This window comes from Macrosteles quadrilineatus, unplaced genomic scaffold (assembly GCF_028750875.1).
Source record: "Macrosteles quadrilineatus isolate MER2022 unplaced genomic scaffold, UCM_ALF_1.0 Scaffold_3__2_contigs__length_128488019, whole genome shotgun sequence".
NCBI lineage: Eukaryota > Metazoa > Arthropoda > Insecta > Hemiptera > Cicadellidae > Macrosteles > Macrosteles quadrilineatus.
The window spans coordinates 11,292,463-11,311,174 of NW_026542596.1; the positions used below are offsets into that span (position 1 = coordinate 11,292,463).

The following is an 18,712-nucleotide window of genomic DNA, read 5'->3' on the forward strand; positions in this document are numbered from 1 at the left end:
CGTTAGAACATACACAGTAATATAATCCAGCACAACTTAATAAGTATTACATTGTGTTTTAAGTTATCAAAATATTGCAACCATAAAATTAAAACTCGTCTTTGCCTGAACTCATGAGTATTTGAAAATTGTACACAATTTTCAACAGTAAGTTTAGAAACACGTACACAATCATGGAAGATGAATTTTAAGGGTTAAAGACACTGTACTTCGTCGATATGAGGTCAGATAGTGTAGTAGGTCAATGATAACGTTGGTACCATTGATAACAGCTGATTAAAAACTAGGTCGAGTAGTACACAAGTACTAGCACGGAGCACGGGTGACTGACTTGGAAAACTACTCTACGTCAAATGAGATGTAAAGATATAGTTGAGGTGCTGGAAAACTCCAATACAATCTGTAGTGCTAAACAAATCGATGGGACTATGTAAGGAGCCTTTGAGGGGGATCATGCGTTTTAAAAACGAATCGAAGGCACATGGAGGTGACAATGAGTTAAAGTGGATTGTAGATGAAAAAAACATTTATTATTTAATTTAAATTGTAGAACATTCCAATCCATAGGCCTACACATTTTAGGACATAACATTTTTATAACTACGCATTTGAGAGAAGGATAATACATTTTCTATGATGTTTGAAAACAAATAATGATTTAGTCTGAAATATGAAATTTACGTTTGAATTGTTTTTGAATAAGTTTGTTGGAATTTCCCAACCAGAGGTCACACAAACATAAGTTTTACCTCATTTCAAAATGAATAATATAAAATCACATGTAACTTTGTGAATACCGGTACTGACTTAATTTTAACTGTTCAAGATCGTATTTTCTGTGAAAAATATAAACGATGATAGTTAGAAACGTAACAAGAAACTACAAAGCAAATGGGAAGATTGGAAGTGCATTCTCCGTGACATACAGTCTTGGATATACTAAAGTTAAAATATTGAAGGTAATGCATCAACTCATGAACATGATTAGATCAAAATGTATAGTAGTATTTTACATTATCCTACAATTATCATGGTTGTAGCCGCAAAGGCCATTATAATTAAGTTAATCGTGTGCTAAACAGTAATGGCTTTTTGGTGTTTACGACTATCTGTGTCACATTTTAATTTATAATTTGGATTCGTCCGGCTGCTATGCGGCAGGTGCAGTTTTCTTCCCAAATTATTGTTAAGCTTTGACTAGTGGTGGTTCTCCTATAGAGAAAGTTCTCTTCGTCAGAGTCATATTCTTTGTGTTCTCGATGGATGGACCCCAGTAGGTGGGCGACCACATTGCGCTAGAGGTATTATCGAAGAACGTCTATTGGTTCTCTGACAAAATCAGATTTTAATTTCCAGTCCAACGGGGTTAAACTTTTAGTTTTCTTTCTTACACGTCTAGTGAATCAGGTCACAACATTTTAATATTTTTTAAGGTCATTGGAAATTGACGAGATCGAACCCGGGACTAGAGGACAGGAGTCGCACCCCAGTCTGTAGCACTAGAGGACAAGAGTTGCACCCCAGTCTATAGCACTAGAGGACAGGAGTCGCACCCCAGTCTATAGCACTAGAGGACAGGAGTCGCACCCCAGTCTATAGCACTAGAGGACAGGAGTCGCACCCCAGTCTGTAGCACTAGAGGACAAGAGTCGCACCCCAGTCTATAGCACTAGATGACAGGAGTCGCACCCCAGTCTATAGCACTAGAGGACAAGAGTCGCACCCCAGTCTATAGCACTAGAGGACAAGAGTCGCACCCCAGTCTATAGCACTAGAGGACAGGAGTCGCATCCCAGTCTATAGCACTAGAGGACAAGAGTCGCACCCCAGTCTATAGCACTAGAGGACAAGAGTCGCACCCCAGTCTGTAGCACTAGAGGACAAGAGTCGCACCCCAGTCTATAGCACTAGAGGACAAGAGTCGCACCCCAGTCTATAGCACTAGAGGACAAGAGTCGCACCCCAGTCTATAGCACTAGAGGACAAGAGTCGCACCGAGTCTGTAGCATTAAAGTTTGAAATTTTTATTTTCCACGTGAAATCGGCGATTCTTTCTACAATCGAGCAACGTTTACAACTACGGTATTTTACTGAGTGCTTGCCTTGTGGGTTTGCTATAACTGGCTTTAGGACGTATTAATTCAATATTTTAAGTTTCCAAATGTATTAAATGAATTGCACAAAACTGTTATGAAAATTTATTTAATTGTTTTAGGATATGTTTGAGACATTTCTATACAAAATTCACTCAGCCGTTAAACTGGAGAACCAATTAAGTAAAATTCAATCCCCCACTCTTACTTTTGAATGTAAATATAAAACAGACAGGAAATACCAAATTAGATTACAAAGTACATTTCAGGTGGTTATTTTCAGATAACATCTTAATTAAGAATGGTTCCCTCGCATAATTGCATGATCAATGTGGGTTCTTTGTTGTTTAATTATTGAACAAGTATTACGAAAACGCTATCGTTAACGATGGCAATAATCATACAGTCAATGCAGTATGAAGAGTCGCGGGTAATTGTAATGATTGGAACAATTTTAAACCTGTTGCGATCTCAAAAGTTTATAAAAATAGTTTAATTTTTCCGTACTTTGGTATGGACTCAAAATTTATGAAAAAAGCAGCAAATATCCGTTCTTAATTGTTTGGGCTAACATTTTAGCTACGGTAATACATACGGTACCACATTTGGTAATAGTTTCAGGGTATATCCACTGAAAGAAACAAAATATATAGTAAAATTATTTTAGTTCTTTTTAACAGTTCGACCAAGGGCATCCCAAATCTGAGGTCATTGCCCCTACACCTCTTAAGCACATGAGCTGGTTACATATTGACATTAGAATTTGAGGTCAAAAGTAGACAGTGGAGTAGTAGACATACGGGTAAAGGTGTATAGCCGTCAACCAGGCCAAGGACTAAGGTACATTGGGGGAGAGGGGGGCGATGGAAATACGATATGCTTCACTGTTGAACCTCTGAGGACTTCAAATAAATAAAGAAAACATGCATGTCAATCCCTTGGAGTGATTTGTTTTACAAGAAGTTACTAGAACTGGTTATACAGGGTGTCCCGGAACTCTCTACCAATATTTTAGGGCATTGATCCTGGGTAAGAAACGTACTTAAATATCATATTTAAATTGTCCGGAAGTCCTTAGTTACTCACACAGCCGCCATTTTGTTTTTTTCAGTTATAATTTTTTTTTCTAAAGAATGGTTAAACATACGAAATGGAAACTTTGCACAAACATTTATGACAACTAGACAAAGCTACAAAAAAATTATGACGATTTTTCAAGTTCATAAAACAAAATGGCGGCCATTTAAAGTTTTTTTCTTAAATAACTCAAAAACCATTGATTTTACAAAAATTTTAAATGGCTGTCATTTTGTTTAATGAATTTGAATAATCGTGATAATTTTTTTGTAGCATTGTCTAGTTGTCATAAATGTTTGTGCAAAGTTTCCATTTCGTATGTTTAACCATTCTTTAGAAAAAAATTAATATCTGAAAAAAACAAAATGGCGGCTGTGTGAATAACTAAGGACTTCCGGACAGTTTAAATATGATATTTAGTTATGTTTCTTACCCAGGAGCAATGCCCTAAAATATTGGTAGAGAGTTCCGGGACACCCTGTAGATAGTTACGATGCTTGTCTATAAATTAAAAATTTGCCGGTTCGATCCTGAGAATTCAGTTTCTTTTTGATGGTCGAAACTGTCCTTTATCATTCGGCTGCTAATAAATACAGGTTGTCTTAGTTAGTGGAAAAGCAAAAGCTACACATCTTGTCTCACTCAAATTGTCCACTTGCCATGTTTTCATATCCACTTTAAAATACACAGAGATATCCCGAATTTAATTTAACGATACTAAATATATATAGGTACTATTAGTATCACTTATCTACTACTAGTATCCGCACTATAGTGAGTACTGCGCCTATCCGCAGTACTATCCTGATAATTAGAGCAACTCGTTAATTACAAGGCAAAAATGTGGATCAGATTCCACTATAAACTATAGGTCCCTTAGTTGCCATTGGCTGTATGGGCTATTAATTAACAGCTGTGTCTAAGGAACATGTCGGCCTTAATCATACGGACAAAATAAACCACTGCTCCACAGTTTACACTCAAACTTTAATTATTTTGAAGTGGGTCAATTGTATATAGCGAACATAGGATAAAGAAGTTAAGTCAAGTAATCACTACTGTTTTAGCTGTGTTTCGTCACCAATACACCATAAACAGGAAAGACGAAGCTGTCAATGGCGGTTAGTACCTTTTATCACGGTTAGTTTAGACACTTTTTATGCGTCTGTCCCAGCGGCACAAAAACTACCCCAATAATCTGTCTGGGGTGTCCTTAGGTTTGGGGTGGAATCTCCCTTTCCGGGGGCTACAGCAGAGGGTAAAAAAACTCGAGTAATTTTGTACAATAAGTTTGAATGGCAGCTCATTTTAGTACGTTATTTGGAAGAGCTATTAAATAAAAAAAATCGAAGACCTAATTGAACTGAATATTATCTGGTGCACGTATAAAATTAATGTTATTGTGCACTGCCTTTCAAAGTCAATGCAGTTCAATTTAATTAGTCAAATCAGAAGGTCGGTTCTAACCTCGGGAAGAACCAGTGAATTAATTGCGCATTATTATAGGGTTTGGCAGGGGCAAAACGAATAATGCAATACACTTTTACTTTTTAAGATTTTGTTTGAGACAGTTTAAGGTGAATAAAACTACTCAGTTACAATAAAATAAATTTGTTGCTTTTAGATCTACAAAATACCTCCATCAGGTTACAGTTATAAAGAAGTAGCCTATTAAAAATCCATTTTTATGAACAGTTAGTATCTTGTTAGGTTATAGTATATAGTTAGTATATAGGTATCTTGTTCACTATCTGACTGTGCTTAACAGTCAGCTGATCTTTCAGTTTATTTAACCTCCTATAAAACGATTTAGGCTCACACATAACAATACTAAAACTAGTTTAGTAATAACCGTATCATCTGCCATTAGGCTAGTGCCTTTCTTTATTAGGATAAGTCAATTAAGTTCGATTTTGTACTCGTGCCAGTCTTGAGGGTTTTTTAATGGCTGTGTTTAAACCCAAAGCCCGTTTGATGCCATTTTCATTGTTGGCGAGGTATGTTGTAATTTGTTGTTTAACGACCAAGAAACAAATAAAGATTCATCACGGAACAAAATATTGCTTATTTTATTTGTTTAATATTGTATTACTAATCACTAAGATATAGTTAATCAGTACTGAAAATGCATGAAAACAAAAATTCAAAGCTTCAATATGTAAGTAGGCCTACGTAAACATAACCTAAATTAATTGGAGAGACCTCTAGAAAACTATTTTTCAAAGTTATAATCATTCAAACCTGCAATTAAATTTTATTTTGACAGATACAATACAAATTTCTGGGGAGCATACAATCATAAAAACTTAAATTTTACTTTATTTTGTCTATAAATTGAAACGCACATTTAATTCGAATCATAAAATCGTGATGACGATTCTGTGAAAACTTATAATTTACCAAACAATAATTAACTAAACCTCTGAAAAATAAGACCATGATGAGATTTCGAATGACACTGATAATGCTGTCGGTCACTGATATCATATCTTGGGGTTGAAGGTCGTTTGAATTAACAGTTTTAGACTCCGAGAAGAAAGTTGCGCACTCTGTGACGAATGACGATACTAAAGTGAACTGGCGATTTATAGGGATCTCAAAATAGGGGTGATGTAATTAAAAGATAAAAGAGAGGTAAAGAAAGTGATTGATTACCTAATTAGAATAAAAACCGTCCGTTAGAATAAAAACCGTTAGAACATTCGGTGGTTTAAGTAGATAAACTAATAGTTTTTCGAAAAGTAAATTTATGATTTTCACTATAGGTCTAATTGTTGTGAGGTGGGAATGACCAATCAACCCAGACATGAACAGAATATGAGTGTGAGGTGAATTAAGATGCATAAAGTAACAATTAATAGAAAATCGCCAAAATAAAAACTGTATTGGCCCTCCTTAATTGCTCGTAGCTAAAATAATTAATTCGTCGGGAGAAATGTACCATGATAATGAAATTTGAACTCGAAATAACCTTTATAAGGGGGCGAGGGGGGGGGGAGAGAAGGGACACGCATGTATTGAACGTCGGTCACCATGGAAACCAAACAGTTTACGTCCTTCGGTTATCTAGTATGGTCTGTAGAGAGTAAAGACCCGTTGACTATGGATACTGCAATATTTCCAGCATGCTTTCTGTATACTTCACGTTCTATTTTCAAATCTTAATTTTTGTTGAAGATAATTTTTGTTCTAACGTGTGCATTCTGTTCCTGCCCTCCATTATGTTTTCCTTTTCATATACCAAACATAAACCTCTTCAAAACTAGCTTCAGTTTTTGTAAAGCATGAGAAGTTTACATCTAGTATCAGAATTTAATTATATTCATTCGCTAACAAATGAAAGGAATGTAAATTTATGTTTCAGTACCCTAGTAGCGTTTTGGGCAGATAAGCTAGCCAGACAGGCAGACATCGCTGGTTCGATACCGGCTTTGTATAATATCTTATCACTATGGTCCCAGTGGCTTGGCTATTTAATTATATTGTATTTTAACTTAACATTTTATCGTCTTATGACAATATAAAATACACTTGTGTACGCAAATACTCGATAGCTGCGACATAACAGTGGCTAGGTAGATGTTGAGTAGGGGGAAGGAGATAAAAACTAATGTATTCTGTCGTGAACAAAAATCCCGCTCCTCGTCTAATTTTAGGCTTTTAGGATTCGTCTGGCCATTACCCCAGGACCAGAAATGCATTCCGAGACAGCGGGGTCAGGGTACTAGAGTCTGGGAATACAGTAGAGGAGTCTGGGAATACAGTAGAGGAGTCTGGGAATACAGTAGATACAAAATACGTAAGGTTGAAGATGTTTTGTTGACGAGAAATTCAAAAAGTTGTATTTATTGCTAAAAATTTATTATTGGTGAATTTAGGTTTATGTGGTTTGATAGTTTCGTCGTTATATTGCTTTTGTATACATTTTTTGTGGTCGTGTGTTTAGTAGAAAATATTGAATAATACTTTATCTTTATTGTTGTAGTTCTCTTTTCCATTGTTTGCCTTTGAAACTTTGGTAGCTTGTTTCCAGCTATTGTGTTTTCTAGTGTACTCAAATGGTGTAGGCCTACTCCAGTCTTTAGGTAAAATTTTTAAACAACATGTTTTTTATGCTAGGTATCAATTAATTTAGATTCACAAAGATATTTTCGGGTCTCTTCACTCACATTTTTGAAAACAGGAGAAATCAGTCCTTTTGTCACCAAAGTGCATAACAAACGCAGCACAAACACGCATTTAAAATACGTATACAAAAATAAAAATACCCCCGCCGCAGCAAACCTGCCGACTAAACGATTTTTTTCTGAATTGATTCTCAATTAAATCTATTTAAATAACATTATGTCCAACGAGTTTGCTGCTCACGTTTTGCTACTGGTTTGCTGCTACAAGGAAACCAATAAAGTGTATCTTTTTGTAAAATATTAATAGCTTAGTACAAAATAAATATATTTGCCAAATTTGATCAAAATATATCAATAAATAAGCAAACTACAACATTTTACAATATTCTCCATAAGAATAACATGGGAATTTTTAAATTTATAATTTTGGAATTTCCCCATTACCAATAACCGCGTAAAAAACACTTTGATATACTCAATTATTTGTTTTTAAGCTCTTTTAAAAGGTCTAGAGAGAAATTTGAAATTTTGTGTTTTGAGGGTCAAAAATGAGAAAAGTTATATTTTACCCCATCCCTGTATGTATGTTGCGTTTATGATTTTTCAGGTGCAGAACAGATCATAGATATAAATGCATAAAAACACGGACTTTTTTTCGTCAAATATGAGTAAACTGAGGACTATCTATGGTATACTCAATATAAACGTGTGTTTGATAGCTATTATTTATTTATTCATTTAATTTCACATTGGCTAGCACTTTAACCACTTTAACAAAAATTATAAATTCACAAGCTACTGATTTTCCTGTATCATTTTAATGTTAAATATGAAGAAAAGCATTCACACTGTAAAATCTTAAGTACCCAATATATTATGAACATTTAGTTGTATCAGCACACTAATGCAAATGTGTTACCTTATACTCATACATATAACAGGTATCGTTCAGGCTTCGTACTGTCGTACATGTCTGATACAAATTCCAAGCCCATAGGATTACTCTTCAACCAAAAACTTCAAAATATAAACCACAGGAAAATGTGTTACTCCTGTATTTCTTTCTATGACGTAGCCCCATAAATTTTAAAGTTTAAACCAAGTACTTAAACATTAATTTCGGGTGAAGATATTTTTTACAAAACTGGCGGCTGTAGAATAGATGGGTCTCAGGAAAAATCTTCAAACAAAATCAAAGTGGTAGACGATTTTTACTAGTATTTATTTTCTTAATAAAAAAATTTGTATAATTTTCGTTCTGTCTTTAATTTACATTTCTAAACCCTATTCTGGTATACCTTCGGTATAAACAGTTTCACGTAAACAGCTACCGGTAAGGCAAATTGTAAATTATAGTATAGCTAGTATGTATGTTTTATTGCAATATGCTACGAGTGTTATAAATTAATAGATTCTGTCCAAGTGTCGCAACCAAAGTTCAACAATTGGCGCTTCAAAACTAGGCCACGGGGTCTAAGGTTAACTGAGGGCTCCGCTGAACATCGTTAAATCCAAATTGGGTGGCGAATCGTAATTAAAGTTTAATTTAAAGGAATTGCAATTTTACGCTCAATGTTGATTCTAAACCGAGGATTCAAAAGGTAAGATAGAATTTCCCTATGTAAAATGTATGGTCAAATGTGATAGGCCTACTATACTATTGTGACAAAAACTCATTAAGTTTTGGCAAAATTTATAATGTTTCTTGTATTAGCTATATATTTGACTGGGTAGCTGAGTGTAGTGCTCGCCTGTGGATCTAGAGGCTGCTGGTTCGATCCTAAGAAATGCCTATTTAGGTCTCGGGGTACCTTTGTCAGTGTGCTATTTGGTATGTTATATAACGACAGGGCGACGTTATACAGTACTAAACCAGTGTTTGTACCATATCCATACAAAGCCTTCAATATAGGCTATGTGCCTTGATCCAATCAAAATGTAAACAGATTTCAATGATACCATGCAAAAATTTAAAACTGTAACATTTTCTTAGACAGATCTTAGTTTTGGCATACAATATAGTTAGTATTCTGATTTAAACACTTCATCCTTATGGATTAGCTAAAGAGCTCGTTTGCGTGCGTTCTTATCCGATATTATGCCGGAGCTTTTAGGCTATAAATTAATATATTTTCATTAAACTATTACGTATTTATAACGTGTTAGGTACTGCTTATAATCAAGATTAATTTGAGCAAATAGCTTTGAATTAAAACGAGCCAAGTTCCGTTCCGGAAGTCGGTTGAGTGAAAGTGACGGATGAACTAACATCTGTTGGAAAGTGAGATTAATATTTAAATGAACGTTCATCTCTCAATGGCGCACATGCCGCATGCCGACTAACTGCTGTTACGGTTATTTATAGCTTGACAGTTAGATTGAATTTGAAAAACTAAATAGCCTACTAAACTAGTCTAAAATTTATTTAATAGAAAAATTATTTAGCAGTTAATTGATATATGTATGTGTCAAAGCCTATTGAATTTTTTGTACTGCATGGCAAATAAATCTTTTGAATATTTTAGTCTTGATAAAAGGAGTGTAACGTATAGCCTTCCCATTGTACAGGTCTTTTGAGCAATGTTTTAGTCCCTTTAAAAATGACTGTAGAATATTACGTATTTCTCATGGTATTATTGTCGGATAAATAAGCTTATCAAATAGTTTTACAAAATTATCTGATTTGTCATTGAACTGCGTGGCAGTCTAAAATTTATTTTGGAAAAAGGTAAACAATTATTCGAGAATAGCCTAAGCACTGTAACTTTTTTATTTATTTCCTTGGACTTTTTTAATAAGCTTGACACGGTAACACCATTTCGTAGAGTTCTAACGAATTTTAAGATCAGGATATAGAGACATATTACAACAATTTCCCAGGGTTCGTGGTTCATTGTTGTTAATTTCTGCGTTAAATTGTGAATTGTGCGACAAGTGCTAAATAAATCTTTCATATTCGCTCATGATAATAAAAGAAGTAAAAATAAGAATGAGGAGACAAAGCGTTGGAGTGTGTATGTACCTACCATAAAAAATTATTAAAGCTGGTTCATTGGGATTACTTGTTATGGAATTAATTGCTTGAAATAGGATCATTAATTAGTCCGTCCCATGTTTCACGATTCCATTGTAAATAAATGCAATGCATTGGAATATTTTGATTCATACGAATCTTACTGAACAATTAATTGTCATTTAAACAGTCGCAAAATCAATATGCTATCGCGTGTGAGATTCGAATAAAATGTGATTGGTATTTAACCTTGTTCAACACGACAAGTTAACATCAAGATTTTGAAAGAAGTTCAAAACACGGCGTAAATGGTAATTGTGTTATTTATTACACATTTACATAAGATAATTATTCTATTAATTACAAATGTAGACGCTAAATTGATTATTGGGTGTGAGACTAGACATTCTAATGACAATATCGTAGTTTTTAATGCTAGACAAATGAATAAAACTCTTATTGTACAGTAGGTAGTTATATTTTCGTAAAGCAGTAGATCTCCATTTAATAACTCAATTTTCCAAAGTCTTTTACTCGAATTAGGCCTACATTATAATGATGCATTAAAACGCAGTTACGATCAACATAACAGTAAATTGCGTGTTAAAAGACATTTGTAAAACTATTGCAGTGTTTGATGGATTATTTGGATATTGGATGCAGTTTTAAAATCAATTAACAGTAAATAACACAACTAACAAAATTTAAGTCTATTCAAAATCATGCAATACTGATAAGACGTAAACATTCAAATATCTTCACCTTTTTCGCCCTTATCCCATAATTATTTTTAACCTCTAATTGCTAAAACTACCCTTCTACATTTTCTATTCATAAGTGCATTCCAGGCATACCGTAAACAAACGGGTAAGTTAGTGTTTGGCGTTGTCACTGCCACTTGGATTTCGTCGCTCTCTGCCGCCGGTCCAAACGAAGGCACTGACGACTGACATGACGATCGATAAGATAAGGATAACAGAACCGCCGTGCGTGTCGAAAACCGCGCGGAAAATCTGTCCGAAACTGTCCTGCACTTGGCCACAACAATCCGAAGACATGAATGGCGCACCACCTCTGTCACTCACTCACACCACACCGGCGGGGAACGATCAGCTGGCGTGGTCAGAATACGAATACACTTTCACCACAACATTCTTGGTCTGGTTATGTAATGTTAGGTTGGCACAAGTGGCTGTCAGTGCTGCCACCTGGACGAGAACTGCGCAACTGTTGGCTCGCAGTTGTGCCAACCACCAACCGCAGGCAAGAGATTTACCACGATTGAAAGTTATCCCAATTTTATCCCAGTGTGCAATTTTAGTTGTGTTGTGAGTTATTCACTTAGGAGAATGGTAATTTTGTATCTATTGCTTTCCAGGTTTATACACGTTTTGGTAAGTATGAGAGTAATTAGTTGGTAATAAAAAAAAATATTTGTTTAAAAAGATTGAAATAGGTATAAATTTTGTTGCTGTTTGAAAAAATATATTATATTACAAGTTTACAGCCCAAACAACAGGTCCATTTAGGAAAACAAATAAATATGACAGTTTTCTCTCCAAACCTTTGTTAACATAATCAAGAGAAGGCCTGTACCCTATACCTATAAAATATATAATACAATCAAGCATGTTGAAACAAATAATGTGCATGGCTCTTTAATCTATGCTAGGAAAAATATATCTCTCACTCTCTCATCCCAGGCACAGAGAATGTTTTCTGAATTGAAGGATCCACTTATACTAAAAGACACTACATTTTACTATCTAATGGTCTATCACTGTTATCTATCAACTGAAGTCGAGATGTTTCATTCACTTCACGATCTTTCACTCCACCAAGTATTTTTTTACAAGTTAGTCTGTTCGTTTACTCCACTCACTGGTACAGTCAGCTATAGAAGTAGACTACCAGAAGAAAATATACATTTTGGATTAACTGAAGAATATTTAGTTTTTAAATGGCCATTTTCAAATATTTACTAACAACCCTGATGAAAAGATATTCTGTAAATGCAGCATCGCAGGATCCATCATTTATCAAATACCGCGTGCAGGGATAAAATCCCTCACCAGTAGAACATAAATCCCTCGAAGTCTGAGATTGAAATGATTGGTTGATGAACTCGAAAGCATTGTTGCTATTTCCTTCACAGCTGATAATGGGCCTATTGTTGCTGGACCGGCACAGTTAGTCAGTGTAGTGGATTTGTTTGGAGTTCAAGATTGATTGTTGATAGTATCAGGAAAAAGCTATGAATGCTCCATTTCATTAGTTTGACAGATTGAGACAAGATTTCTTAAAGTGGTATTAGGCCTACTTATTTTTTAAATGATGTTTTATATACCTACAACATTTTTTAATTACTAACAATCACTATAACTACTTAGAGAGGTTATGTTTTCATTTATAACCTCTCTTGACACTGACAGTGGTGCACAGAATCATGTACCTTGTACCAACCACTAATTGCACCACTCACCACAATCTATTTATCTTAATGCTCACCACTCATTAACAATTAAATTACCGCTAAAAGCAATGTTTTGTCAATGGCATTTATAAAAATAAAAAAATGTTGCAGTCTTTGTACTAAGTGAGAAAGTGAAGATGTATGGATGGATCTTTGTGACAAGTAAACACCAAAAATTCTGGTCGGATTGGGCTGATGATAGCTCACATTCCCGATTAACATATAGACACATTATTATCTCAAAAATCCTTTTGGGTTCAGCCCCAGTTGCTCTGGTGTTTCCCATGTTAACCTTCTGAGTATTCATATTTAAAAGGAATAAAAGAATTGTGTCAGCTGTTGCAACTACACATGTTGGTTCTATGATATTCAATAGCATTAAGCACAAAGTATAACTGCAACAAGCATTTTATACTTATACGCCAACCCCTTACGAAGGGCAGGCACTCTGCTAGTTTGTAATATGTTAAACATTACCTCATGATAGAGCGTCTGCCATAAATTGAAAACTTCTTTCGTTTAGGATTTGTTTATAATCAGCTGTTTGCTTTAATTGTAACTATGGATTACTGTTTGAGATTAAGAGAAAGCAAAGGGGACTGGGGAGTAATAACTCTACCCTTTTGTTGATGTTATTGATTTTCATTTGTAATTTCGTTGCCAAATTAAAGCCTCACTGTTAAACATTATTGACTTTCAAGTTCTTTTTTTACGTAATTTGATTTTTCTTGCATGAAACACGTTTTAAGGCCAGAAATAAACTATTTACAATATTTGAAGAATATCGTCAAAGCCGTTTTCTATAAAATATTGTTTACTTTAAATATTATACTGTAATACAATTAACTTTAATACTGATTCAACTGAATACAGCTGTCCATTATATATTTAATAATATTTTTAAATATTTATTTCACTGCTAAATAAAAGTTTTCTAACAATAAATTGCCTCAGTACTTCGGGGATTACGTTATCGTGGGAGAGAGCTAGGTTAAATTATCAGTATTTGATTAGAAGTATTTTCCCCTGTATCGAGTAATCTTCTTCAGTGTAATCTTTGCTCAATAGTAATAACAGAATTTTTTTCCTTTGTACTGTATTTTGTAATTTGCTAGTACAGTATACTGTTACTTCTTCTTTCCGTGTCCGGAAATCAGACTTCGCTTTTCCAAAACTTAGCTACCGAAATGGCTTTGTCATTCGCTTGTAAAATATCATTTAATGTGCAAGACTGGTCTAGGCGTGGACAGATCAGCAGATGGTCAGGAACCTGAACAGCACCACACGCACAAAAGATGTTTTCTTCATCTGGTGAGAGACCCTATTTTTGCATGTTTGTCTTGCATTTTGGTACCTCGACCCTGATTCGATTTAGGGTCTTCCACACCGTGTAATGCAGGCCTCCACCAGGAGCCAGTTCCTCCCTGGCTAGTATGAGAGGGTTAGTCAACGTGGCCTCCCACCTTGCCACCCGATTGCTTGAGAGTGATCCATCCAGGACTCGTGTCCGTGATAAAAAGCTCTTTCTGGACCGAAGCCGTCACACTTAGTCCTTTCTGCGTCGGCAGCGACATCACGTCGGATTGATGGAGTGGCGATCCCTATGATAGGATAGAGTTTGTGTACTGGGATTGGTTTCAAACACCCAGTTACAATCTGAGCCATGTCATTGACTGCAATGTCAACCTTTTTTGCATGTGACGATGCATTCCATACTGGTGCAGCGTGCTCCACAGCCGACACACTGAGCGCTAAAGCTGAGGTTGTGAGGACACTAGGGTTAGCACCCCAGCATCTGCTGGTGAGCTTCCTGATATATATATGTATACTGTTGATGGCTTGTTATGAACACATGTTAATTAAGTCTTTTGTTTACATTTTCCTTATTATTTTGTTCGACCAACACTGGTTACTTAGCAACCCACAAGGCCAATGTAAAAAAATGTGACTTTCAATTTCATTTTTTTACGTAGTTTGATTTCTATTGGCAGTTTTAACTGCATTAAACACGTTTCTGGGCCAGAAATAAATTATTTACATACAACATTTGAAGGAAATCGTTGAAGCCGTTTACAAAATATTTTTGCAAGTATACATAAATAAATACATACATACAAACAAACACTGCTCATATAAGAGTATTGGAGATTAGTAAAAAATATATATATGTTTAAAAAAAGTAAAATAAGGTTGCCTGATGAAAGTTGCTCCAACTGCTTATTTGGTGTTAATTAAAACTAAAATGCAATCATTCTACATGTTTTGCTTCATCTTTTGAGGGTGTACAGTATTCAGCAGTATAGATGAGTAACCTTTAAGTGGTCAACAAATGTACAGTATTTTCTTTCTTAGACTTCTCATGAAAGTATAGTCTTAGGCCTATTCCATTTTACATTATTACTTAAATTAATGGATTTGTTGTAGACATGAATGAAAAAATAGTTAAATGTACAATATACATTCTAGTAAAAAAATACAATTGAAAATACCTCAAATTCTAACTAAAGAAATATTAGAATACAAAAATATAACGCTACCAACAAGATTCGATCCGGGTATTATGGGTTTGAAGATCAGTATGCTAACCACTACACCTCATTGGCTATGTGGAATACAGAATAACATTATACACTATACTAGAACACACTACTGTTAGAAATGACACAGCACAAGAACTATATTCAGATATTCTGTTATCATAAGTCAAAGCTCTACAATATTGCCTAAAAAAAAACTCCTGTGTGTTACTATTGATGCTGATCTCTCTATGGACAGATCATATTAACACCTTAACAAAAAAGCTCTTTGCCGGGATCCATGTGGTGAAAAGGATTAAATCGACTGCAGGCATGCAAGCAGATAAGACAAATATTTTTCTTTAGTGGAGTCCCATCTCAGGTATGGGTTGATATCATGGGGAGGAACATCTGAAACCAACCTTAACAAAATCCTGGTACTTCACAAGGCCATTAGGGCTCTCATGGATGTTTACCTCGCAGATAGCTGCAGAGGCGCTTAAGGTCTCAACCGTCATAGCACTTTACATCAGTGTGGTTGTTCTATACACTGACCATAGCTGGACCTTTACAGGATTGGAGTTTTTCACCCATACCAGACCTGAAGAGCAACAGATTTCAGCCTTCCAGCACACGTTATAACTCAGTTCAGTAAGAAGCCATCCTATATCGGCTGCAAGATTATCATTACACTGTCCCAAGACGTCTAAAACAAAGACTACGGGACTGGGTGATGGAACAACCTGTTGACTCAATCAAAGAACTCTTTAATCTTTTAAATACTTGTAAAGCAAGAGATCTAAACAAACATGACGCCATTGTATTTCTTTTGAGAAATCACAAATATAGAAATTCGTCTATTGTCTATATCGATAGCTGAGCATAAAATAAGCTGAAAGGTGGAGACCTTGATATGTCAATACTGATGGAGGAAGGGTGAAAATTTGAGATAAAGTAAGATACGACCTTCATAATTAAATTTTTACACACCTAAACCTTTAAAACTACGCTTACATTTGCTTCAAGAACAAGTTCCAAAAGGGTCTTATGGTCTGTCTACATTGTGCTTATCAAATGTACACCATTAGATATTTTTAGATTAATAAGTGTGTTGGTTAAAAAAAATAACAAAACAATGTAGATAAGTATACAAGAATCATAGCTGCTGCATACACAAACAAAGTCAACTATGATTTTAACAGAATATAAATAGACTGGAAAAGATGATTTAAATTAATGACATTGACCAAAGACTGCTTTCAGAATATAGTAATGATTTTCCTCGAGCAAAGCTTGATACTCAGTTACTATGTTATATCAGAATAGGATGCGGATGGTCTAGTAGAGCATGGGACATCAGTCAAGGTCATGTTTAAAACACATAGCGCTCAACATTCATGATGGTTTTATTTTTAACTGTATTTGTAAATAATAAAATCCACTATTTTAAACAAAACATTGTTTTTAAATAAATGCTAGTAACTTCATAACTGGATAATAAATTACCATGTTTCAGGTAATAAAATCAAAATTTACTTTACAACCTTAAAAAATATTTAACAAATTATTAACAAATAAGTTTTATTGGTGGATTTAATCTATGATAAGAAATGTTCGTCATAGTCGGTGAACACTTTGTCACCTTTTTTCTTCACTCGAAACCTCAAAAGAGGTTTGCTATCTTCGTCTTGCTGGTGGGTGGTAACTAACACTGAAGATCCTTTGTCAATGATTCCTGTAGAAGAAAATATATACAAAATTTAAAAGTAGGATCATTAATCTTAATTCAGTTTTTATTGCCTTGATAGTTTAATGCGTAATGTCAAAGCTAGAACGTTCAGGAAAAAGAGTGAAATGTAGAAATTTTTGTAATGTCTAACTTTCATTTGCCTGCCTAATTTGTTTATAGCATATGGTTAACCCTTTCAGTGCTAGGCCAATAATTCATATTTTGTAAGACTTTTTTGTTTGCCTTTTAATTCCATTACCTGTCGTTGAATTTTAACTGTCATGTTGTCACTATTTTATTAATTAGGCTAATTTTGAATAATAACACAATAAGAAAATATATAAGAAAGATAAATCCCGCTATTTGTAGTAAACATTAAATAAAACTTAGTTTTTGTTGTAATTTTCCTGGTTTTCCTATAAATTTTTATGTTCTGATAGCATTATTTGAAACCAAAATCTCATAAAATCAAAAGACATATAGTTTACAATGTAACATTGAATTTAACCTTGATTTAGTTGGACGAGGTTATCGTAATATAGCCATTTTAGGGAAACTAATGTTTTGCAGCAAAGTCTCAGGAACACATTTATGATCACTGTTGTGTTTAAACTAAAAGATTGCATCTAAATAGTTCGTGACTAACTGGTGCTGCTACCTAGTAACGCATTGAACAACCATCTGCAGCGCCATCTGTTCCTATGTTAACCAACCACTGGGGCATAGTGAGGTGTTCATAATCCTTGGTTTTTTAGACATATGTACACCTCGAAATCATCGGATTGGGCGAATCTTTTAGCTAAGTGGTTGATAGTGTATCCTAGGTCACCAATGGCCGTTTTGCTATTTTTTGTTAAAATAACCTTCCTCTCTATATCCCTTAGAGATTTTTTAAAACAACGATATATCGTTTCATAGCACTGAAAGGGTTAATGTTATATTTCTATATTGTTATGAGTTTGTTTATAGTTTGACCTGTTTAAATTCAGTTGATGCATTCTATTTTATTCCCAATTAAATTAGTTTCATGTTAACTAACTGTCTAATCATTATATATTTCACCTAGCTATTTCACCAATATCAGAAATAGCACAAAGAATAGAACAAATTTATGAGTTGGGACTCTGGGCAAGTGGAGTGACCATCAAATCATTAAGAAAAAATTACAAATTAAATTTATAAAGCTAAGCTCAAAGGAGGGTTTTTTGTTAATATTTCTTAATCAATTCATTGTATAATAGGTTAAGTACAGCAATAAACTTTTTCTAATAGGAATAAAGGAAACCCAAAAGTATTAAACACACAACAGAATGTTCCAGGGAGAAAAAGAACAAGTAGAAAGCCTAAGGCAAGTTTGTGGCATCAGGCCTGGAGGTGTGAGGAAGTCTTGAAGCCTCATAAGAGATGTCATAATTAGGAAGCTGCGTACCAAACCTACTGAACAGGCCCGCGGTTTGCATATGATGCGCTATGAGCCAGAGAGGTAATTGTGACCCTCTCTACATACATTATGGGGAATTTCTGTTCCTTGTGCACCCAACAAACCTTCTCAGTTAATATAGTTGTGCCACTGGGCCCATTTATAATAGTGGACCTGCTACCAAATCGGCTTTGTTGATGAGGCCAAGTACTGACTGATAGGCTTGTCAGGCTGACAAAACTGAATACTTAGCACATAATATTC

At 34.7% G+C, this 18,712-nt stretch overlaps 2 protein-coding genes across 2 annotated transcripts in view; both read right to left on the minus strand.

Moving 5' to 3' along the window:
• Nucleotides 1-11,476, minus strand: part of LOC128990214 (solute carrier organic anion transporter family member 74D-like) — a 56,244-nt gene extending 44,768 nt beyond the window's left edge. The window contains exon 1 of the mRNA XM_054412507.1: nt 11,165-11,476. The gene's annotated coding sequence lies outside the window, so the exon portion shown is untranslated. The remainder of the gene's footprint in view (nt 1-11,164) is intronic.
• Nucleotides 11,477-16,687: 5,211 nt separating this feature from the next.
• Nucleotides 16,688-18,712, minus strand: part of LOC128990550 (caseinolytic peptidase B protein homolog) — a 32,306-nt gene continuing 30,281 nt past the window's right edge. The window contains exon 12 of the mRNA XM_054412962.1: nt 16,688-17,034. Coding sequence (XP_054268937.1) covers nt 16,898-17,034 — 137 coding nt within the window. The 3' untranslated portion in view covers nt 16,688-16,897. The remainder of the gene's footprint in view (nt 17,035-18,712) is intronic.